Source organism: Drosophila mauritiana, chromosome 2R, assembly GCF_004382145.1.
Source record: "Drosophila mauritiana strain mau12 chromosome 2R, ASM438214v1, whole genome shotgun sequence".
In the NCBI taxonomy this organism is placed as follows: Eukaryota; Metazoa; Arthropoda; class Insecta; order Diptera; family Drosophilidae; genus Drosophila; species Drosophila mauritiana.
The window spans coordinates 9177803-9201137 of NC_046668.1; the positions used below are offsets into that span (position 1 = coordinate 9177803).

Genomic DNA, 23335 nt, shown 5'->3' on the forward strand with positions numbered 1-23335 from the left:
CATTTCAATGAGACTCATTTACATTAATGCCAGGCCACAGAGAAATGGGGGACACAGGACTCAGGACACAGGACAAGGGACAAGGGACGAGGGGAGGAGGCAAGCTGAGTATGGCAACTGTGGCTGCTTTATGGAAAAACCATCCGCCCTGTGGCCCCATTGTCCTTGCAGCGCCAGTTGTTGTTGTTTGTCAGCATCGTTATTCGCGCCATTATTCCGCACCAAGTTATCTCGCACAGCGTGACTTAAAAGTTAAGCGTATTCATTATGTCCTTTGTGCCCGACGACAACACCTTCCATTCCAGCGTCCTCATCGCTGTTCGTCCTGCCTCCTTCGTCCTGCCCGCCTGTTGCCCACTGCCAGCCTTTGTTTTATTTACTTTTCCAATTTGTTTGTCGACGCGGTGGTACAATAAAAATCCATTTCATTGTAGCCGCTCCAACATCCTCCCGTAGGCAGGCTGCATCCTTTATTCCTTGCTCATCCCCGAGGCCCCTATTTCTTAACTCATGCTGTTGCACTTAAGACTGAGCCCCTTTAATGCGGCGAAATTAAAGACACCAGGATTATCCTGCACCTCTGTGGTACCCGCACTTATCACTGCCAACTGGCGGCTCGAGACTTTGTGACAAACTTTTTGGCCAACTGTCGATGCTGATTACCAGGCCAAGCCCACTGCCGCTCCGCTAGTCGACAGCCGGAACAGTCGGCTGGGAAATAGGATACGGTGGATACTGCTCCATGGCACTCCGCTCCTCGTGTAAAGCACTCTTCAAGTGGCAACCACTCGCATTAATAATGCCTGAAGGGCTGCTGCTGCTGCTGTTTCTGCTGGAGGAGCAGGAGCAGCATATACGCACAAAAGTGTGCACCACAAGTTGTAACTTCCAGTGCTCACAGAGATACAGATACGAGTACGAACCCTAGAAACTCTATGGACCGGGCTGCAAGCACAAAGTTGGGATAATGTGGACTTTTGCTATCTTTGTTGCCCGGCAATTCATATGCCAACTGTGTGTTTATTTATGCTTACGACTTTTTGCGTAATCAAGTCTATCTCTTCAGATACCCCTTTGAGTGCTTTTGCTCCAGGGGCATGATAGTTTTGCGTGATTTATACACAGAAAGAGACAAAAGCGAATTAATATTAATATTTATTATTAAAATATACTAATTAACAATTGATAGGCCATAAATTAAATATTACACGTGACCAATTAATCAAGTGAAACCACTGGGGCATGTGTATGGCAAGTATATTGTTTATTAACTCTCTCAAATGAATATTAGATTTCTTGGCTAGAAGTTTGAATTCCCATCAAGACACAAACAAGCTGTGTTTGCCATGTGCAAACTATAAAGTGCAGAATAAATTTGCAAATGGTTTTCCAGGGAAAATCTCATCAAAGCCAAGCCAAAGTATTCACTTACACAAATCACACAAAAACCTATTCCGGCAGAGTTCAAATCCCATTTAAAATGAGATAACATGCAAGACGTACATATGTGTATTTGATATTTGGAAAAGTAAACTTTTCCTAGATTTACTTGTGGCTGCCCCCCGATTCGAATGTCTTGCACAACATAATTTTCCGGTCTCGATTTTCGGAATTGCCGCAGTAAAAACAACAAGATGCCTTTTGGCCATGGATTTGGATTTGTTTGCCCATGATGAGAGTTGCCAAATGTTGCACACGTACAAACACAAACTGTTTTGCGTAGTTTGTTTGCTTAAATCGCAGTCAACAATCCAAATGGAAATTGTTTGAGCCTGTCCGTGGGCTAATTACTGGACACTCTGTGTCCATGGCATCTGCTGTTGTTTGTTTGCTTGCCGGCAAATTATTTGTCATTGCTGCTAATTAGGCGTTGTCTTCAGCCTGCAATTGAATGGTAATGGCACCCCGTTTACCCCATCTCTGCCCCTTCGGACAACTCCAATTGGCGTAATTCCCCTGGAAGGTGAGCAAACTGGAGCTGGCACAGAGTCTTTGATTAATGGATTAGGTGCAGATTGTAGATGGTAGATTGCTCATACGCCCGGAGTGCTGCTGGTGGAAGGCTAAAGTCATTACATATTGATAATGCCCAGCCATTGTCTCGACTTTGACCCACATTGCTGCCACCTACATCCCCACCATCACCATCAGCATCACATTCTTTCTAGCATCTAATTCTTTGTTCTCTACCCTTTGCCCTGTCTCCTTTTGGCCATATCCTGTTACGGTAGCTGAAATCGCATTTAGTGCTTTGCCGCTCCTTGTTTGTCTTAGTCATTAGCAGAGTTGATAGCTGATGGGTGATGTCTGATGGCTAGATCCCCCTTCTTCTGCTCCTGCAGCTTTTCCCGCACCTCCTCTTAATGAAATCCCACCCAGTGTGCATGTGCATTCCAATGATCCGATTCATTGACGGCACTCCGGCTCCTTCCCAGCCATTTGACAGGATTATCCATTATCCCCTGTCGGGCCCCTTTTCAATTTACTTAAATCGCCTCGCTCCGTCGGGAGGATAAATCACTGGCAATATTTCATAGGCAGGACTGCATAAATTCCCCATAAAACTGCGACTCCAATGCGAATTAAATCGCATTAACATAATCAACTTTACAACAACTATAAAAATAAATTCAATGGGATTTGCGCTCGACTGCCGACGATTCGTTTCGGATCCTCTGGCTCCTTGTCATTGTTGCAGCCCCCTATTTGCTATACCCTATCCCCCCACATGATATCGTGGACTAGGACTCGTTGGTCTTCTAGAGGCGTCTCCGTGCGAATGGATGGACTTGACTGAATGTGCTAAAAGCTTGAGCAGCCGGGAACCTCGTATAGTGGCAGCACATTTCCGGAAGAAGTAGCGTCAATGGCAGCCATTGTTTTTCTGATTAAGCGCTGCCATATGTTGTCCGCCCCTCGCTTCCCTTCCGCTTGTACCCTTTGGGTGCACTGACAGAAATGAGGGGGTGCATAAAATTAGTTATCCTGTGGCAGGAAATGGTAAATCTAGTTAAGAAGAAAAGCTGCAGCACTCACATGTTTACAGCAATGCAATATAAATAACAAACAAAGAGAAATGCATTGAATTCCGTACGATGTTTTTCTCAGTGCATAGTCGGTTGTGGAATTCTCGCTGTGAGCGATATGTGTGAGCCACAACACACAAACTTAATTGCAAGCAGAAAGCAAAAGCAACGAGCACGATGACAATGCCACAAAGGAAAATCCGCAAAAGAGAGTGAAGTAAAAGCTTGTCAACTGAAACCAGACCACCTCCCCCGACCGCCGACCGTCGACCCACCTCCCAAGCCCCCACATTTATCATGAGATTTTCCCTAAGTGTTCGCTCTGCATTTGAATTAACTTGACGGCAAAAGTTAAACTGCTAACTGCAACGCACTTAGATCCCTGCCTCGACCCGTATGCACACGGAAATATGCGGTGGAGCAACTGAATCCAGTGGAATCCCACTTTAGCCCGATGCCTCTGGCCCTGGCTCACTTATTCATGCCCTCATTTCATTTACGCATTTCGTTTGTCATCCTTTGTTTCCTTTGGCGGATGCGGCTCCTGCTGCCGGTGAATTTCCCGTTGCCTGCTTTCCTTCCACGCCCACTTGGATGTCTGGATGTTTCTCCTCCGGACTCTGCAATTAATGCGTGGAGAGGATGTCGGGTCATCCAGCGTTGACATCTACTTAAAACTTCCCTGCCGGCCAAGTGGGCAATCGATCCGGCAAGTGGAGTTCAACTGGATTATGGAGGAGCTCTTAAAGGCTTGTCGAGGATGCTGTTGCTACGCCTTTTGCAAAATTGAGAGGCCTTGGAGCGAACTTTTTGGCTCCAAACTTTGCCGCATGCCCAAATAGAACTCGAACGCTCCAGTTGGAACTTTTGCACTAATTCAGCGATTCTTCCCCCATTAATTAAGCAATTCCGGAAGGAAGGCAGCTCGAGCGAATCCAGCATTGATTTTGTGTCGAGCCAGGAAAACTTGGCTTAGCCCGGTTCCATCCACAATTAAGTGAAAATGTCAAGTGGCTGCTGTTCTGTTGCCTTTACTTCCTGAAATCCTGGCAGTTCGACATAAATCTCCTCCCTGCGATACGCGCTAATGGAGCGCGAGCAGATCGCCGGCGGCGGCAGCTCTGATTTGCATTTAAATGCGAGTCCTGCGGAATTTACAATGCTCACTCTAAATCTTCTAACTTCAAGTCCTTTCCCGGCTGCCAGTCGCCGATTTCTGCTGCTCAGCTGCTGCACTTCCTGTACCACTTGTTTCGCCGCTGGCACACTTTTAATTTGTACGCCATGTTGCAAGTCAAGTTTCTATTCCCCCTTTTCCAGGTTTCAGCACACTTGAACAAAATTAATGGCCTCATATTTAAAGGACTTTAATCTTAAATTATTATCCTCACGATTTTAAGCAAATCTACTAGTTAGAAAATACTTGTTAATAATAGGAATGTATGCTAAAGCAACTGTAGGTCTTTCGCTGCTGGCATTAATATTCCGAATAACTTAGCATAAGTATATAAGTAGTTGGACTAAGTTAGCGTTGTATATACATCGCTATATTGTAATTCTTGATTAATTTATTTTTTTTTAATTTTTTAAAACTTTCTGATTCGTTTTCTAGTAGTTAAAAATGTGAATTCACAGAAAAGAGCCTATTAGGTCACAATTAAAAATGTCTAAAATTTAACTAGAAGATTTTCCGTGTGCAGTGACTCCACACTTTATTCGTAGCTCCTTTTCCGCAGTTTTCCATATGCATTGTCCTGGACAATGTTATCGTTTAAGCTCAATTGCATTGCTTTGCTGTGTTCTCTCTCGTTTGTTTGCTTGTGTTTTGGGGAATGGGGCATGGGGTTTTGGGGGCATATGTGTTATATTTCGGGTTGGGGCGGCTTGGGGGTGTCTTTTCGGTCAGGGGTTTGCTGGTAGTTTGCATTTGTAGCTGCTTGTTGCTGTTCTGCCTTTGGCTAAGTATGAGTACTACAGCATCAGCAACAACAATGGAGACTTTTCTTCTTTCGGTATTGCTTTCCCCGCTTTTCCCATTTCAATGGCTGTGTGTGTGTGTGTGTGCGTTGTTCTACTATGTTTCTGTTGTTGTGGAAACTTTTTGTTCCGCTTCCGCTGCACTGGCTGCTTCCTTTTGTCGTCCTCGATTGCATTTTGCATGCTTAACAAAGGCTATTTCAAATGGTTTTTCCTCGTACAAATTTAATTGGTGCCCGGGCGAGTGGAAATTAATACCCCGCCATCCGAAATACACTTTCACTCGGCGCTGAGTGCTTCGTCTGGCACTTGGTATCTGAAATGTGCTGCTGCTCCTCCCGCGCGGGGGATGCCATTCTGTAGACTCTGGAAGTTATGTATACGCCGTGTGGGCCAACTAATGTGGCCTTAATGCAGTTTGCTGCTCACACGACTCGCCAGGTGTATTATTTAATACTATTTTTGTCTGTTTGTCTCGTTTTCCTCGCATTTTCATTTAGTTTTCATGCCAAGGAGCGTCTAGATCGTCTAGACCGGAGACAAGCGCATTTCCGGCACGCAAGCCGTTGTCTCGTGTCCTGGCAGACAATGAATTTTATTGCACTTCGTGCCCTCGAATTGGCTAATGTCTGCCTGGCACGCGACCGCCTTATCCTGGCCACGAATTTATGGTAATTTCGCAGACAGCAGACAGTGAGTCCCTTGGTTATTTGCCACTTCATTAAAACAAAACAAGCAATAATATTAATTTGCCCCAAAAGGGAAATCACTCAGCCAAGTCTCAGACCAAATTCAATTAAAGTCCTTTTCGCAACGAAGGAATATTTTTTCGCTCTCATAATGTTGATCAATTTTCATTAGCTTTTTGGGACCACTTTCCCGCTCTTGATAGCGCAAAAAATCAGCAAAGTCAGCGCTTGCCTTGAGGCGCTCATTAGGAGACTTTAAAAGGCTTGCCACGCCCACGCAGAAGGCCGCAGTGGGCGGTCAGTGATAAATTTTCATCGGGCTTAAAGTTGACACGTTTCGGGTTCCCTTTATTTTCGCAACTCCCCCATCTCTGCTTACACTTCCACTTTGTAAACGACCAAGACGGAGCATGGAAAGGAATCCGGAGAATGCGAGAACTTTGGGGCTGGATAATATTTCAGGTACACCTTCCTGGGATTGTGCTACTTAAAAAGTTTCCAGCTGCCGGTGCTTCTTCGAGGCGGCTGAATGTCTCGTAAAACGCGAGTGTTTATGGCCAACCCTTTCTGGCCATGAACAGTCGCATTTCCCATTTCCCGCTTCCGTTTAGACGATATTCGTTACACGTGGGAAATATTTGCCTGGCTTCAGGCCCACCTAAATATTTTGACATTACCCCCCAATCGAAGCCCCACACATATGGTTCACATTTATATACATACATATATATACATATATGTCGCGTCATAACTTTGAATTGCGATTCGTCGACGGGGGTGGCAATAAAACAAAATGGCAACTTGTAATTGCCAGCCGACACAGTGACGCATTCTTAATTAGCTACCAAACTTCGGAATTGCAACGGCTGCAATCGCCAAAAATATTAATTAGTTGGGAAAACTATGCAAAATGCACCTGCCGTTTCGGTTTCGCCTTTCGTTTTCGAATTGTTTCAGGCCAGGCAACGTGTGAAAATTTAATAATTTCATGTTTGCTGCCAGCGCGCCTGTTTCAAGCTTGACGAACCATGAAAAGCGTCTGCCCCCTGCACCTGCCCCCTGCGCCCAGGTGGAAAATGTGGAAAAGTGAAAAGCGGGGTGCTACGGCGGGGGCATGAGTATCAGTATGGGCATGGGTGTGGCAGTGTGTGCTCTCAGCCGCCCGGAAAAACAATAACAATAATAATGTCTGCGCCTGGGTCTGGCACACGTCTGCGTCGAACGCGGCCAAGCTGAAATTTTAATTAAACATTTTAACACTGCAATTAACACGGCGACAAGCGCCTCACACGCAACTGCAGTCTAGGGGATTTCTCCAAAAAAAGAAACACCCAAGTCCAGACTAGGCAAAAGTTGTGACTCCTTGAGAATGCGAGCTCCAACTCCTTATGTCCTGCAGGCATTGTAAGCAGTCCTCTCACCTGCTTTATTCCCAAATGGGAAACACATTTTTATAATGGTCGTCTGGAGCAAGGACGTTTGTATACTATAACATAAGTGAAACTAAAGACTCCTAATACAATATCTTTAATATGCTAAACAAATTGTCAGGCACAGGCAGGAATTGTTGAATCAAATTTATATTTATATTTATATTTACTGATATAATATTAAGAGAGCGTTCTAAAAGCCAAGAACTTGTTTCCAACTTTTAGTTGCATTAGAATGCATTAAAGCCACATTGTTCCCATTCTTTATGGTCCCCAGACTCGATTCAATTTGTTTTAGATTTGCATTAGATGAGAGTTAAGCATATGTCACTCCAGTTGCTACTCCTCCACAGGACTTCGTGGCGCAATGCATGTGTGCTATACCACACTGCGTATACGCAATTCCGGACAGGACCAGAAATGGGGATTTTGGCTCGATGCGTCCTTCATGGAGCGAACGTGCGAATTATCTGCACCGAAATGAGCAGCGCAATGAACAAACAGTTTAGTTGCAACTTGAATGCGAAATGGAATTCAACACGACACGACTGCCGACCTTCGACCCCCTTTTTGGCACCTGAACGGTCGAAACCCTGTGGGCTGGGGCAAATCGTAATTTTAGTATGGTGTGAGCCAGTCCGTACGTGTTCGACTGACTTCAGTTAATTAACGTCCCCGAAACGCTTGCCAAATGGCCATTAGAGGGACATCAAATCGAATTTCATTAAATTTTCAACTCCAGCGACCAAATGACCATCGGGTAACGGTCATCCGAGCTTTGGACAGTGTCACATTGTGGCATTTTGTTGGCTACACTTCCACATCCACTTGCGCACACCCTTTACCAACCTCAACCAACATTTTCCGCCAATGTCGCCAGTTTTGCTCCTCGTTGTCTGATTAAGCTGTATACTTCATTTTGCAAAAATGTCAAAGGGGGCTGGAAAAAATGGTTTGCCAAACAAAGCGTCAAAGAAAACCAAAAAAGATTAAATTTCACTTTATCTAGCTTCATATTAGCTAGTCATCGTGGCTGAGGAAAATGAAATTAAAAATGTTGCCCGCTGCTTTGTAGGTTCCTCTAAAATTTGTGAAAGCTTTTCATGAAGAGTTTTTAATTAAGTCAAAGGCAGCATTAAAACTGCCAAAGCAGAAGCTACCACCTCATATACAAATTTATTTCTAGAACACTCGTAGAGGAGTATCTCACATATTTAAAGTACTAAAAGAAGAACTGAATGTATGTGAATACGTTTCAACAAGTGTGCGCTAATGAATTTAATTCAAAGTTTAAAAACGTAATTTTTGTAAATTTTTCCCAGCAGGCGAAACTTTCAAATAAATGGCCTAGATTTAAGGGCAAACGCAACTCAATTACCTTCGCTAACCTCACTGACTCTCCACATTTTCTTGTCCTTTTCAGACAGATGGCCACGCCCGCAGCACCGCCCACCGATGATAATTGAATAGGACCATTAATTGCACTGTGGTTTGTTGGTTCTCGCACCACACCCACACACACGCTCCACACACACACACACATTCACGGGGGAGAGACTGAGACACACACACATCGACCAAAATAAGGCCACGTGGTCGAGTCATGCAAACGAGGGAGTTCCCTCAGAGGCCCCTGTGCCTGCTCCTCGTGCTCCTTGTGGTCCTGCTGCAATCATCGCTCATCAAGAGCTACTTGATTATCGTGCACGAGGACACGCCTCCTGGCACGGTAATCTTCAACGCCTCCGTCTATAAACTTGGTTCCGAACGGCATTACAAGATCAATGCCCACAAGTCGGCCAATTTCGTGCACCATCTGGTCTCCGTGAATCACAAGGATGGCCAGATTCAGCTGCGAAAGGCCCTCAAGTGCGATGGCATCTACTATCCGAATCTGTTCACCTTCTACGTGGACTCCACCTCGAATCGACTGCGCAGCATAGATTACTATAGTCTGCCTGTGCGGATCTTCGTCTCGGGCCACAGTTGCAATGAGGATAGGAGGATAGAGCAGGAACTGCATCACCATCACTATGAGGAGGAGGACAATACGGGCTACTCAAAGCGAAGGCGAAGGCGATCCACCCAGGAGATGATCCAACTGAATGGCAATCAGCTGGAGGAAGTGTTCCGGCAAAACAGCACAGAGTTCCGAGCAGGAGATCTGATATTTGGCGACAGCTTCGACAATGAGATGAGGCACAGGATTCTGAGCCGAAAGAGAAGAGCAGTGGGATCGCCGGATCCGCTGCACCTCCAGCCCGCCCTGCATCGACGGATCTCGGATGCCAAGCAGTGGATTTCAGAGACGTACGCCTCCTATGCCATTCACACCACGGACAAGTGGAACCAGATCTGCTTGAGAAGATCACAGTTCATCAACAGCCTAAATGCCTTTCTGCCACGATCCGTTTGCCAGCACTGTAAGGTTAGTTTTCTGGATGTGAACGACGAGCGATTCGCAATCGAGCATCAGAGCAGGGATCTGGTGGCCAGCAGGGATGTCTGCATCGCAGAGTCCATGTGGAAAGTGAGCATAACCTTCAACATCAGGTGCGATCGACGCGACATCGTGGACTCGGACCATCGCCTCAAGATCGTTTACCACCATCAGGAGTTCAACGATACAGATATCGCCCGAAGGGTTCGAAGGGAGCTACGCAATCAATCACCCTACTTTGAACAAGCCCTCTATGTGGCCTCCGTTCTCGAGGAGCAACCGGCTGGCGCCGCGGTGACCACTGTGCGGGCCAGAGATCCCGAGGATTCTCCTGTGGTTTATTCCATGGTCTCACTGTTGGACTCCCGCTCGCAGTCGCTATTTAAGGTGGATTCCAGGACAGGCGTTGTTACCACCTCCGCCAGTTTGGATCGTGAGCTCATGGACGTGCACTACTTCAGAGTGGTGGCCACGGACGACAGCTTCCCACCGCGATCTGGAACGACGACGCTGCAGGTGAACGTCCTGGATTGTAATGACCACAGTCCCACCTTCGAGGCGGAACAGTTCGAGGCGAGTATCCGTGAAGGAGCCACTGTGGGATCCACGGTGATAACGCTACGAGCAACCGATCAGGACATTGGCAAGAATGCGGAAATCGAATATGGAATCGAGGCAGTGACTGGTAAGTTAATATGATTTATTATACAAAAAATATCATATCATTATTATAACTTAAAGTAATTTATTTAACATTAATTTGTTGTATTATATCTTATATTCTAGATGGCGCCGGATTGGCTCAAGACCAGGAAATGCCCATATTCCGGATCGACTCCCGTTCGGGCGTGATCTCGACGAGGAGCAGTCTCGACCGGGAGACATCGGATAGCTATCATCTGCTGGTGACCGCAGCGGATTTGGCTTCGGCACAAAGCGAACGACGAACGGCCACGGCCAGTGTCCAGGTGAAGGTTCTTGATGACAACGACAACTACCCGCAGTTTAGTGAACGCACCTATACAGTCCAAGTGCCGGAGGATCAATGGGGTGGCACTGAGGATAACACCGTTGCGCATATCAGGGCAACGGATGCGGATCAAGGGAACAATGCCGCCATTAGATACGCCATAATCGGCGGAAATACTCAGTCACAATTCTCTATCGACTCGATGTCCGGTGATGTGAGTCTAGTGAAACCGCTGGACTACGAAAGTGTTCGCAGCTACAGGCTGGTTATTCGCGCTCAAGATGGAGGCAGTCCCTCCAGAAGTAACACCACCCAGCTCTTGGTTAACGTCATCGATGCGAATGACAATGCCCCGAGGTTTTACACCTCACAGTTTCAGGAGAGCGTGCTAGAGAATGTCCCCGTTGGTTACAACATCATTCGGGTGCAGGCCTACGACTCCGACGAAGGTGCCAATGCAGAGATTACCTACAGCATTTCCGAACGAGATGACAACTTTCCCCTGGCCGTGGATCCTCGCACTGGTTGGGTGCAAACCATCAAGCCACTGGATCGTGAGGAGCAAGGTCGCTTTGCCTTCCAGGTGGTGGCAAAAGATGGTGGTGTACCCCCCAAATCGGCCAGTTCCTCGGTGGTAATCACCGTACAGGACGTGAACGACAATGATCCAGCCTTTAATCCCAAGTACTACGAGGCAAATGTGGGGGAAGATCAACCGCCAGGTACTCCGGTTACCACCGTCACAGCCACGGATCCGGACGAGGACTCCCGCTTGCACTACGAGATCACAACGGGCAACACCAGGGGTCGCTTTGCGATTACCTCTCAGAATGGTCGGGGTCTAATTACCATCGCCCAGTCGTTGGATTACAAGCAGGAGAAGCGCTTCCTGCTCACAGTAGCTGCCACCGACTCCGGAGGACGTTCTGATACGGCCACCGTCCATATAAACATTACAGATGCCAATAACTTCGCTCCCATCTTTGAAAATGCTCCTTATAGCGCATCGGTGTTTGAAGATGCCCCAGTGGGCACCACTGTCCTCGTGGTTTCCGCCACCGACAGTGATGTGGGAGTGAATGCACAGATCACCTACTCCCTTAATGAAGAGAGCATAAACGGCTTGGGCAGCCCAGATCCATTTTCGATCAATCCGCAGACTGGTGCCATTGTTACCAATGCCCCTCTGGATCGGGAGACCACCAGTGGATACCTGCTCACCGTGACTGCTAAGGACGGAGGTAACCCTTCGTTAAGTGACACTACCGACGTGGAGATTGGAGTAACCGATGTTAATGACAATGCACCTGCCTTTAAAAGCCCACTGTACCAAGCTTCCATTTTGGAAGATGCCCTAGTGGGAACCTCGGTGATCCAGGTGGCAGCCAGTGATCCCGACGTAGGCCTTAATGGGCGCATCAAATATTTGCTGAGTGACCGTGACATAGAGGACGGATCCTTCGTAATAGATCCCACCTCGGGAACCATTCGCACCAACAAGGGATTGGACAGAGAAAGTGTGGCCGTCTTTCATCTAACGGCCATTGCCGTGGACAAGGGATCACCACCGCTTTCAAGCACCGTGGAGGTGCAAATCCGATTGGAGGACGTCAATGATTCGCCACCAACTTTTGCTTCGGACAAAATCACACTATATGTGCCGGAGAACTCGCCTGTGGGCTCTGTAGTGGGTGAGATTCATGCGCACGATCCCGATGAGGGCGTCAATGCAGTGGTGCACTATTCCATTATTGGCGGCGATGACTCCAATGCGTTTTCTTTGGTAACTCGACCTGGTTCCGAACGAGCTCAACTGCTGACCATGACAGAACTAGATTATGAATCCACTCGAAAGCGCTTCGAACTGGTGGTTCGGGCAGCCAGCCCTCCGTTACGTAACGATGCCCACATCGAGATCCTAGTCACAGATGTGAATGACAATGCCCCAGTGCTGCGGGACTTTCAAGTGATATTCAACAATTTCCGCGATCATTTTCCCAGTGGAGAGATTGGACGAATTCCAGCTTTCGATGCCGATGTTAGCGATAAGCTACACTACAGGATACTTTCCGGTAATAATGCCAATCTGCTGCGCCTCAACAGCAGCTCGGGAGGACTGGTGCTAAGTCCGCAGCTGAACACCAATGTGCCCAAGTTTGCCACGATGGAGGTATCAGTATCGGATGGAATTAACGAAGCCAAGGCGATTATGCAGCTTTCAGTCCGACTGATCACCGAGGACATGCTCTTTAACTCTGTAACGGTTCGGCTAAATGAAATGACGGAGGAGGCTTTCCTATCACCATTGCTGAACTTCTTCCTGGACGGACTGGCTGCCATTATTCCCTGTCCCAAGGAACACATATTTGTATTTAGCATCCAGGATGACACGGACGTTAGCTCACGCATTCTGAACGTCAGCTTTTCAGCACGCCGACCGGACGTGTCCCACGAGGAGTTCTACACGCCGCAGTATCTGCAGGAGCGAGTCTACTTGAACAGAGCCATTCTTGCCCGATTGGCCACCGTGGAGGTGCTTCCCTTCGACGACAATCTCTGCGTGCGAGAACCCTGCCTGAATTTCGAAGAGTGTTTAACTGTGCTGAAGTTCGGAAATGCTTCTGAGTTCATACACAGCGATACAGTCCTTTTCAGACCCATCTATCCGGTTAATACGTTTGCCTGCTCATGTCCAGAAGGCTTTACGGGTAGCAAGGAGCACTATCTGTGTGACACTGAGGTGGATCTCTGCTACTCTGATCCCTGTCAAAATGGAGGAACCTGTGTGAGGCGAGAAGGAGGCTATACTTGTGTATGTCCATCTACGCATACTGGTCAAAATTGCGAAACCGGAGTGGGACACCTGCGTCCTTGTCCGTCGGAAACCTGTGAGGGAGGGTTGTCCTGCCTCAGCAATTATCCCAGCTCACAGCCTCCTCCCTATACGGCCACCTGTGAGCTGCGAGCTCGGGCCTTTGGGCGTAACTCCTTCCTAACTTTCGAAAGTCTAAAACAAAGGCATCGATTCAATCTTAAGCTCCGCTTTGCCACCGTCCAGGAAAATGGATTGCTACTCTACAATGGGAGATACAACGAACTGCATGACTTTATTGCATTGGAGATCCATGAAGGACACGTGAGCTTCTCCTTTTCTTTGGGAGATCATAGTGAGCGGATTTCGGTGATTCAGGAGGCAAAGGTTTCCGATGGAAAATGGCATCAGGTAGAAGTGGTCTATTTGAACCGAAGTGTCACCTTAGTCCTAGATAATTGCGACACCGCCATTGCCCTTTCTGGACAACTGGGTGATAGATGGAGCTGTGCTAATCGCACTACTTTGAAGTTGGACAAACGCTGTTCGCTGCTCACGGAGACCTGCCATCGCTTCCTGGATCTGACAGGACCCCTTCAAGTGGGCGGACTTCCTCGCATCCCAGCCCATTTCCCGGTGACCAATCGCGACTTTGTGGGATGTATCTCTGACCTTCGAATTGATGATCGCTTTGTTGATTTAAACTCATATGTGGCGGATAATGGAACATTAGCTGGCTGCCCCCAGAAGGCTCCTCTCTGCCAATCCGAGCCTTGTTTCAATGGCGGCACTTGCCGCGAGGGCTGGGGAACCTATTCCTGCGAGTGTCCCGAGGGATATGCTGGAAACAGCTGCCAGGATAATATACCAGCTCCTTGGCGATTCTCTGGAGATGGGAGTCTCAGTTTCAATCCCCTTCTGCGACCTATCCAGTTGCCGTGGACCACCTCCTTCTCGCTGAGAACACGCCAGAAAGAGGCATTCCTCATCCAGATTCAAATAGGACAGAACAGTTCGGCCGCAGTTTGTCTGAGGCAAGGAGTACTCTACTATATTTTTGATGGAGAACCCATGTATTTGGCTGGAGCTTTCCTCTCCGACGGTGAGTGGCACAGAGTAGAAATTCGTTGGCAGCAGGGTTCCGAGATACACTTCTCAGTCGATTATGGACAGCGGTCTGGATCGGTGCCCATGTCGCAGAAGGTTCAAGGCCTCTATGTGGGCAAGATTGTAATGGGTAGCCCCGACGGCAGTATTGGAGCAGTTCCTGAAGCCTCTCCTTTCGAGGGGTGCATTCAAGATGTGCGTATTGGAGCGGGGCAATCGGTTCTCTCGCGTCCAACTATTCGGGAGAATGTGGAAGACGGCTGCGAATCACGTGCTCAGTGTCCGGATCATTGTCCCAACCACTCATCCTGCCAGAGCTCTTGGGATCTGTCTACCTGCGAGTGTGATTCCGGGTATGTGGGTACAGACTGTGCCCCCATCTGTACGGTGAGGCCTTGTGCTTCCGGAGTTTGCAGAGCAAACACAAGTTTGCCTCGAGGTTATGATTGCGAGTGCAACAGCAGTTCCCGTCATGGAGATTATTGTGAGAAGGAACTTCAGCAACCGTGTCCTGGCGGTTGGTGGGGCGAACGGGTGTGTGGTCCATGTAGATGCGATCTGGCCCAAGGATACCACCCGGACTGCAACAAAACCACCGGACAGTGCTACTGCAAGACAAATCACTACCAACCGCCAAACGAAACCGCCTGCCTTTCTTGCGACTGCTACTCCATCGGAAGCTTTAGTGGAGCATGCAATCCGCTGACAGGACAATGCGAGTGTCGAGAAGGAGTTATTGGACGTAGGTGTGACTCATGCTCAAATCCCTATGCCGAAGTCACCCTTAGTGGATGCGAAGTGGTGTACGATGCCTGTCCGCGATCCTTTGCCGGTGGCGTATGGTGGCCACGCACTCCTCTTGGAGGAGTTGCCATCGAAGGATGTCCTCCACCGGCTCGAGGAAAAGGTCAACGCAGCTGCGATGTTCAATCGGGAAGCTGGAATACTCCGGATATGTACAACTGCACTTCGGAGCCTTTTGTGGAGCTGCGTCGCCAACTGTCACAACTGGAGAAACTCGAACTGGAGCTTAACTCCTTTGTGGCCATAAAAATGGCAGAGCAGCTGAGAAAAGCTTGCGAGGCAGTGGACAGGAGAGGTGCCAGCAAGGATCAAAAGATTTCGGGAAATGGCCGCCCTAACCGGCGTTACAAAATGGAATCATCCTTCCTGCTTAGCAATGGCGGAAACGTGTGGTCACATGAACTCGAAATGGACTATCTCTCTGATGAATTGAAATTCACCCATGATCGTCTGTATGGCGCCGATCTTCTGGTGACGGAGGGTCTCCTACAGGAGCTGATTAACTATGAACTCATGCAAAGTGGCCTTAACTTGTCCCACAGTCAAGACAAATACTTTATTAAGAATCTGGTGGATGCGGCCAGCGTTATTTTGGACCGAAAATACGAGGCAGAATGGAGAAGGGCCACGGAACTCATCCAAAGGGGACCAGACGATCTGGTTGATGCATTTAACAAGTACCTGGTGGTTTTGGCTCGATCTCAACATGACACCTACACTAGTCCTTTTGAGATCGTGCAGCCAAACATGGCCCTAGGATTGGACATCGTCACCACTGAATCCCTATTCGGATACGAGCCGGAGCAGCTAAGCGAATATCACCGGAGCAAGTACCTCAAACCGAATGCCTTTACCACAGAAAGTGTTGTGCTGCCGGATACCAGTGGATTTCTACAGCACTCGGCTCGTCAACGACCAGTGATAAGTTTCCCCAAGTACAATAACTACATATTGGATCGTCGTAAGTTTGATCAGCACACCAAGGTCCTGGTGCCCCTGGAGATGCTGGGAATTACGCCTCCAGAAAGCGATGAGATTTCACAGAGTGGACGAAGAGGAAGTAGTCATGACCATCGTGCCATCGTGGCGTATGCGCAATACAAAGATGTGGGGCAGCTGCTCCCCGATCTGTATGATGAAACCATAACCCGTCGTTGGGGTGTGGATGTAGAGCTGGCTACCCCCATTCTCTCCCTGCAAATTTTAGTTCCCTCAATGGAAAGGGAACAGGAGACGCAACGCCTGGAGATTCCGTCGAGAAAGATCTTCTCTTCATCTTCGCCATCTTCATCCTCATCAGGCAGCACGGAACAACAATTTGTGGAGGTTTTCGATGTTCCTAAAGCTCCAACGAGCAGTAGTGAGCAACAGATTGAGGATATACGGATAACAGCCCACGAAATTCCGCCACCAGTTTCCTCTGTAGAACACCAGGAGGCTTCAAGTGGTGAAGACGGCGAAGAGAGGGAACCACACATTCGCCTAAATCTTGACGACATTGAGTTCCATGGCAACTCCGGCGAGGAGGTCATATCTCCAGACTCGCCCGAGATGCTTAATCCAAATTATGAAGGCGTCAGTTCTACTGGAAGTGATGAGCAGCCAAAGGGTGAAAACGAAGCGGTTTATAGAGATCGCCGTTTGGTGAAGAGACAGGTAGAGATCACATATCCTGCAGAACAAATGCAGCAATCAGAACAGGTGGTGTATAGATCCTTGGGCTCGCCTCATTTGGCGCAACCCATAAAGCTGCAGATGTGGCTGGATGTGGACTCAGCTCGTTTTGGACCCCGTTCGAACCCCCAATGCGTCCGCTGGAACTCCTTTACCAATCAGTGGACTAGATTGGGCTGTCAAACTGAGATTCCCGACTTCGATGGAGACTTCAACCCTGCGGCACAACAAGCGATCCTTGTGAACTGTAGCTGCACCCATATTTCCAGCTATGCTGTCATTGTGGATGTGATTGATCCAGAGGACATCCCAGAACCTTCGCTATTGGTGCAAATTACCTCCTTCTCCGCCTTCCTGGTTTCACTTCCCCTGCTTCTGGGAGTGCTCTTAGCATTGGCCCTCCTACGTGGTCAGCAGACCAACTCAAACACCATTCACCAGAACATTGTGCTTTGTGTCTTCTGCGCGGAGCTCCTTTTCTTCGTGGGAATGCAATCGCGTCGGCAGCTCCTGGAGAGCGAGTTTCCCTGCAAGCTGACGGCCATCTGTCTGCACTACTTCTGGTTGGCTGCCTTCGCGTGGACAACGGTGGACTGCGTTCATCTATACAGAATGCTCACCGAAATGCGTGACATTAACCACGGTCCCATGGGCTTCTATTTCGCCATGGGCTATGGTGCCCCGGCTATCGTCGTCGGATTATCTGTTGGAGTTCGTGCTCATGAGTACGGAAATAGTTTATTGTGAGTACCCAATAATGGAAACCTTTCTTATCTAGACTTCAAAAACTATAAAAATATTAATTTAATTCATTTTCTTTTACAGCTGTTGGCTGTCTGTCTACGAGCCCGTTGTGTGGTGGTTGGTGGGACCCATTGCGGGCATGTCAGTGGTGAACCTGCTCATCCTTTTCGTCTCCGTCAAAGCTGCCTTTACACTTAAGGATCACGTACTTGGATTTGGAAACTTGCGAACGCTCCTCTGGCTGTCTGTGGTATCGCTCCCGCTCATGGGAGTCATGTGGGTCCTAGCGGTGCTGGCCGCTTCGGAGCACTCTCAGTTGCTGAGCCTGTTGCTCTCCGGTGTGGTGCTACTCCACGCGCTTTTCTGCCTCATTGGATACTGCATCATTAACAAGCGGGTGCGGGAAAACCTCCAACGCACCTGTCTGCGATGCATGGGTCGCAAGGTTCCGCTTTTGGATTCCTCCATGGTGGTTAGCAATAGCTCACACAACGTGAATGCAGCGGCGAGGCCGAGTAACTTCCTGGCAAGTGGATATGATACCACCACCAGGCGAAACATAGGCATCAGCGCTAGTAGCACCACGTCGAGAAGTACGGCCAAAACGAGTTCGAGTCCGTACAGCGACGGACAACTGAGGCAGACCTCAACGTCCACCTCGAACTACAATTCAGCCAGCGATGCTCCGAGCTTCTTGAGAGGATTCGAATCTTCTACAACCGGAAGGAGTAGAGGTGGCGAGGAGAAACCATCCCGGCGCCAGAGGAAGGACTCAGACTCTGGCTCCGAAACAGATGGAAGATCCCTCGAACTAGCCAGCAGTCACTCCAGCGATGATGATGAGTCCCGAACGGCTAGATCTTCTGGTACACATCGCAGCACGGCCGTGAGTTCGACGCCAGCATATTTGCCCAACATCACGGAGCACGTCCAGGCCACCACCCCGCCGGAACTGAATGTGGTGCAGAGTCCGCAGCTCTTCCCGAGTGTAAATAAGCCCGTCTATGCTCCGCGCTGGTCGAGTCAGCTGCCAGATGCGTATTTGCAATCACCTCCGAACATCGGACGGTGGTCCCAGGACACTGGATCTGATAACGAACACGTTCACGGGCAAGCGAAGATGACCATCTCGCCGAATCCACTGCCCAATCCCGATCTCACGGACACCAGTTACCTGCAGCAGCACCATAACAAAATCAATATGCCTCCCTCGATCTTGGAAAATATTCGAGATGCTCGGGAGGGCTATGAGGACAGCTTATATGGGAGACGAGGAGAGTACCCTGACAAGTATGGCTCCTACAAGCCACCCAGTCACTATGGCAGCGAAAAGGACTACCCCGGCGGAGGAAGTGGCTCCCAGACGATTGGTCATATGAGGAGTTTCCACCCGGATGCCGCGTACTTGAGTGACAACATATACGACAAGCAGCGAACGCTGGGCAGTGGCTACTTGGGCACCAAGTCGGAGTCACCTTACCTGTCCAAAGATCGCATAACACCCGATATCTATGGATCCAGGGATGGTCATTATAGCCTCAAGAGACAGCCTGCCTATGCAACTGATTCCCTGCACTCGGTTCACTCGCTCCTAAAGAACGATTACCACCAGCAGCAACAGCAGCAGCAGCAACACCATTTGCAGGACAGACTGTCCGAAGGATCGGATAAGAATGGCTATCACTTTCCCTACACCGCCGAGGAGGACCACCTGCCCGCCAGAAAGCTAAGCCACACCCAACCGCCTTCGCTACATGGATCTCAGCTGATGCAGCCACCTGGAGTGGGCCTGGTCAACGATGTGAACAATCCGGGCTTGATGGGAAGGCACACCCTAAATGGAGGATCCCGACACAGTTCCAGAGCCTCCTCGCCGCCCTCCACCATGGTGGCTCCCATGCAGCCACTGGGGCCACTGACCAGCATCACGGATACCGAGTAAGTTGGCCAGAAGGTCTGCAGCAAGATTGTGTCACAGAAGTCTCGAGTTTGGTACCCTGGAAAATGGTATGGCACCATTGGTAACATTCGGTTTTGGGAGATTTCTGTGACATGCCTACGGCTCTTGTTGGCTTCGGTTTAGGTTTCGGTTTTGGTTTCAGTTTTGTTGTGGTTCTGGTGACCAGTTAATGCTTCTTGTGCTCCTTGTGCAGCCCATCCTGTCTCCTGATTTGAGTTTTTTGTTGGCCTAGATGATTAGTTTTGGTTCGGGAGTTCCTGTTCGTTCTCCGTTTTTGAATCCAGCAATTAATCTGTGGTCCTTTGTTTCTGATTCTCTTTTCTTTATGGCATTCGAATCAACAACTACAATGACATAAACCCTTTTGTGCCATTCGACTTTTCCCACAACAATGAAAACTGAAAACAATGCAAATGAATATGGTACAAACAACACACACTCACTCACTGCACGCCTACACACACATGCACACTCGTACCCACATATCATATACATCTTTCTATTCGTATACATGTCCATATCCTTTCAGCTGGTCCTGGGAACGTTTGAAGCAAATCTAATTTGACTATCTTTCACTTCTATTCTCTCCAATATCGTGCTTTCGCTCTCTCTCTCTCTCTTTCTGTTTTTGCTCTTTGAAAAATAAACCCAAACACACACACACATACGCATACCGCAAACACACACTTATAATCGACAAAATACAAAAAATGCTAACTGAAATTCGACGTAATGCAAAATGCTATGGCGGCTCGTGTTCCATTCATCCAAACCCAACAAACCCAACCAAATCAAACAACATCAACAACAACCACACAACTACAAATTCAACTACTACTACTACTACAACAACAACAGCTCAGAGGTAAACCACAAGTAAAATGCATTTTCAAATCGCACATCACATTTCCCATTTTCCACTTTTCCATCATCGTCTTCGTTTAAATTTGTGTTCGATTTTCGTAGCTAGGGTGTGCATAAAATGATTCGATTCCATTCGATTCGATTTGAATCGATGCGTTTCGAGCTCTTTAACTAATTCCAAAGTGCACCCGTTTTAATTTGATTTGACCATTTTAAATTGAATGTAAATATTAAATATTGATTTTCGTTTTATTTGGCTCCCGCTGCCATTGAATGTTTCTTTGTTCATTAGTTTGATTAATCCAATCAGTTGAATCTCACACTTTCTGATTTGTAATCCGAATGCTCGAATTTCGTGCTGCATTTAATTGGAACGTGTAATATCGAGTTTACGCATTCACTACATTTATTAATTCCCATCTAACAACTGTATACATCAATCCATTCCCACCCCCCACACCGCTCACCTGCTACAAAAACAGACCTTATAAACAACCTGAACATCTCCACAGTTCGACATTATTTGGCTGCATCGCAGGCAACAGAGGCAACAGTATCCCTGGTCGCTAACCATATGGTATAATGAGTAACAAGGACATGTGTCCGATCTTAGTTAGCCCCCCAGTTAGACCTAGTTAACTTAACTTAAAGCCCCAAAATCAATTCAATAATGGCAGGCTGACCAAGTGAATTGGCGAGATTATTAAACACGCAGCTAAATCAGAATCCCCTTTAGTTAGTTTAAATCCCTAAATGGCAATCGAAATGAAACGAAAGGTTCCTCTACTACTTAAATATCTAAATGCTACTTTCATAAATAATCTACCTGTAAATTAAAAAGCACTTACAAAGTTTTGTTTTCATTACATTCATAAATTGAAATTCACAATCTGAACTTAAGTTTCTTGGCTCTTAATTATGAACGCCACATCTTGATGAAATGAAAGCGCCTAGAGTGAAAAACAATAGACCCAACCACCCAATGGCGCCCAATAATGTTAGTGATTTACCGAAAAACAACCAGAATCCATTAACACTCGAATAACTTGGCAAGTTAATTGGGTTCTGGCCAAATAATAAACTTAACCACATTTAAACAACTCACACTACAACACAAGTAACCCCAATACTAACGCACCGACACGAATCCACACGTGGAATTACGTTTATTTTTTCACTTTGATAATTCAGTTGCATAAATTATGTTTGCGCTTGAACCCAACCATACATTAAACACGTATTCGCATGCAATTTATGAGACTCTGTGGCATGCCACAAATTGAAACTTATCAAAGTACTGCACGTCGTAGAGGAGCACGTAAATTAACATAGTGTAGCGTAGATGCAAATATAGAAATATAGCTAGATACATATGTACATATATGTGTATACATACGTACCTGCAGCATAAGCCGATTTCAGACCCACTAATGGCAAATTTCTGTCGCAAACAGGCGGAATATTGATGATGACGAGACCACAGTGTGACGACTGTCCCAGCAGCAACAGCAGCAGCAGCAACAATTGAAGCTGCAACAAAGGCAGCAGCAGCAGCAGCCGCATCAGCAGCAGCGGCAGCAACACATGCAACAACTGCAGCAGCAACGCACCAAGCAACAGAAGCAGAAGCAAACGCAATATTTTGCCACCATTAGACGCAAGCCGCAGTACAGGATTCACACGGAGGACTGAGGTCCTTCTTGCCAATCGATCCGATCGTAGCATACTTTTGGGAGCACCTGCCATAGGGGCATGCCCGTCATTATAATTGAAACTTTGTACATACACGCACCCACTTAATTTTACGTAAACCCAGCTTAGTGTACCCCCATTCGGGCACAGATATTTATACGATAGCCTAGCATTTACATAATTTGAAGCGCCAGTTGCAATTCGTTCGGAATTGCATAACTCGCACACACACACACAGACACAGAATTACTCAGCTTTAGCCTTGTGTATGTATTATAAATTACACTATATAATTATGTATTAAAACAAGAGTCAGACTGATTTTATGCATTTTACGTTCTGCTATTATATTTAAGAACCACACAAACATTTAGCCAGCGAGCTCATGCATTTAGGTCCAATTACCATACCATTACCATTAACAATTTCGAAAGCCCCAGATCCGATTCGGGTTCGGAACGAGGGGCGATATCGGGTTCTCAGTGCGACTTCAGTTTGAGAACGTTTGTGTGCCTCGAGCTTTTTATGCCAAATTAGTTGAAGTCGAAGGGGAACTTGTAAATGAAAAATAATCTGCGAAAGTTTGCAATTCATTTGCCTAGCATCCGCACATGTTGCCATTTAGTTTGGGAGTTAGTTTTAATTGATAGCATCTACTATCCGAGCGAAAGTTGCGAATGTATAATAAAACCCACTACAAAAGCAAGTATATAAATTCAGGACAGCTCCCGTATTTATGCGAAATATAGAACCCACACGTGCTGCATTGACATATCCTGCAAAGTATACTCGATACATATATCTGTCTATAATATCCGAGTCCTGGCCAAAGGAAGCTCGACCAACAGTTTGATCCCCGACTCAGCAATAGCCGCTCATGCCCCTGAGAACTGTGTACAATTTATAAATAATTCATAAGCCGTACTTACTGTATTCGAACTCCACTCAACTGCCACTCATGTGGCACCCACGTAAGCTATGGATTGCGCTTGAATGTGGCACACAATATTTGATATTTATGTGAATTGACTTATTTAATTGTAAATTATACAAGTATATCAATATGAATAAAATGTGTAAAATATATGAAGAAAAATGAAGTGTGTTTTTAACTTTATGCTGCTTGTGAAGAACCTCCTGGAAATC

General features: G+C 47.3%; 1 protein-coding gene across 4 annotated transcripts in view; it reads left to right on the top strand.

Annotated features, from left to right (window-relative positions):
• Positions 1-23285, top strand: part of LOC117138323 (protocadherin-like wing polarity protein stan) — a 47521-nt gene extending 24236 nt beyond the window's left edge. The window contains exons 3-8 of one of the 4 annotated variants that reach the window (XM_033300355.1): positions 8546-10247; positions 10349-17672; positions 17755-19611; positions 20492-20498; positions 21010-21074; positions 21952-23285. In XM_033300355.1, coding sequence (XP_033156246.1) covers positions 8726-10247; positions 10349-17672; positions 17755-19611; positions 20492-20498; positions 21010-21074; positions 21952-21985 — 10809 coding nt within the window. In that variant the 5' untranslated portion in view covers positions 8546-8725 and the 3' untranslated portion in view covers positions 21986-23285. The other 3 variants (XM_033300359.1, XM_033300356.1, XM_033300357.1) reach the window with 3 other exon arrangements.
• Positions 23286-23335: the final 50 nt, after the last annotated feature.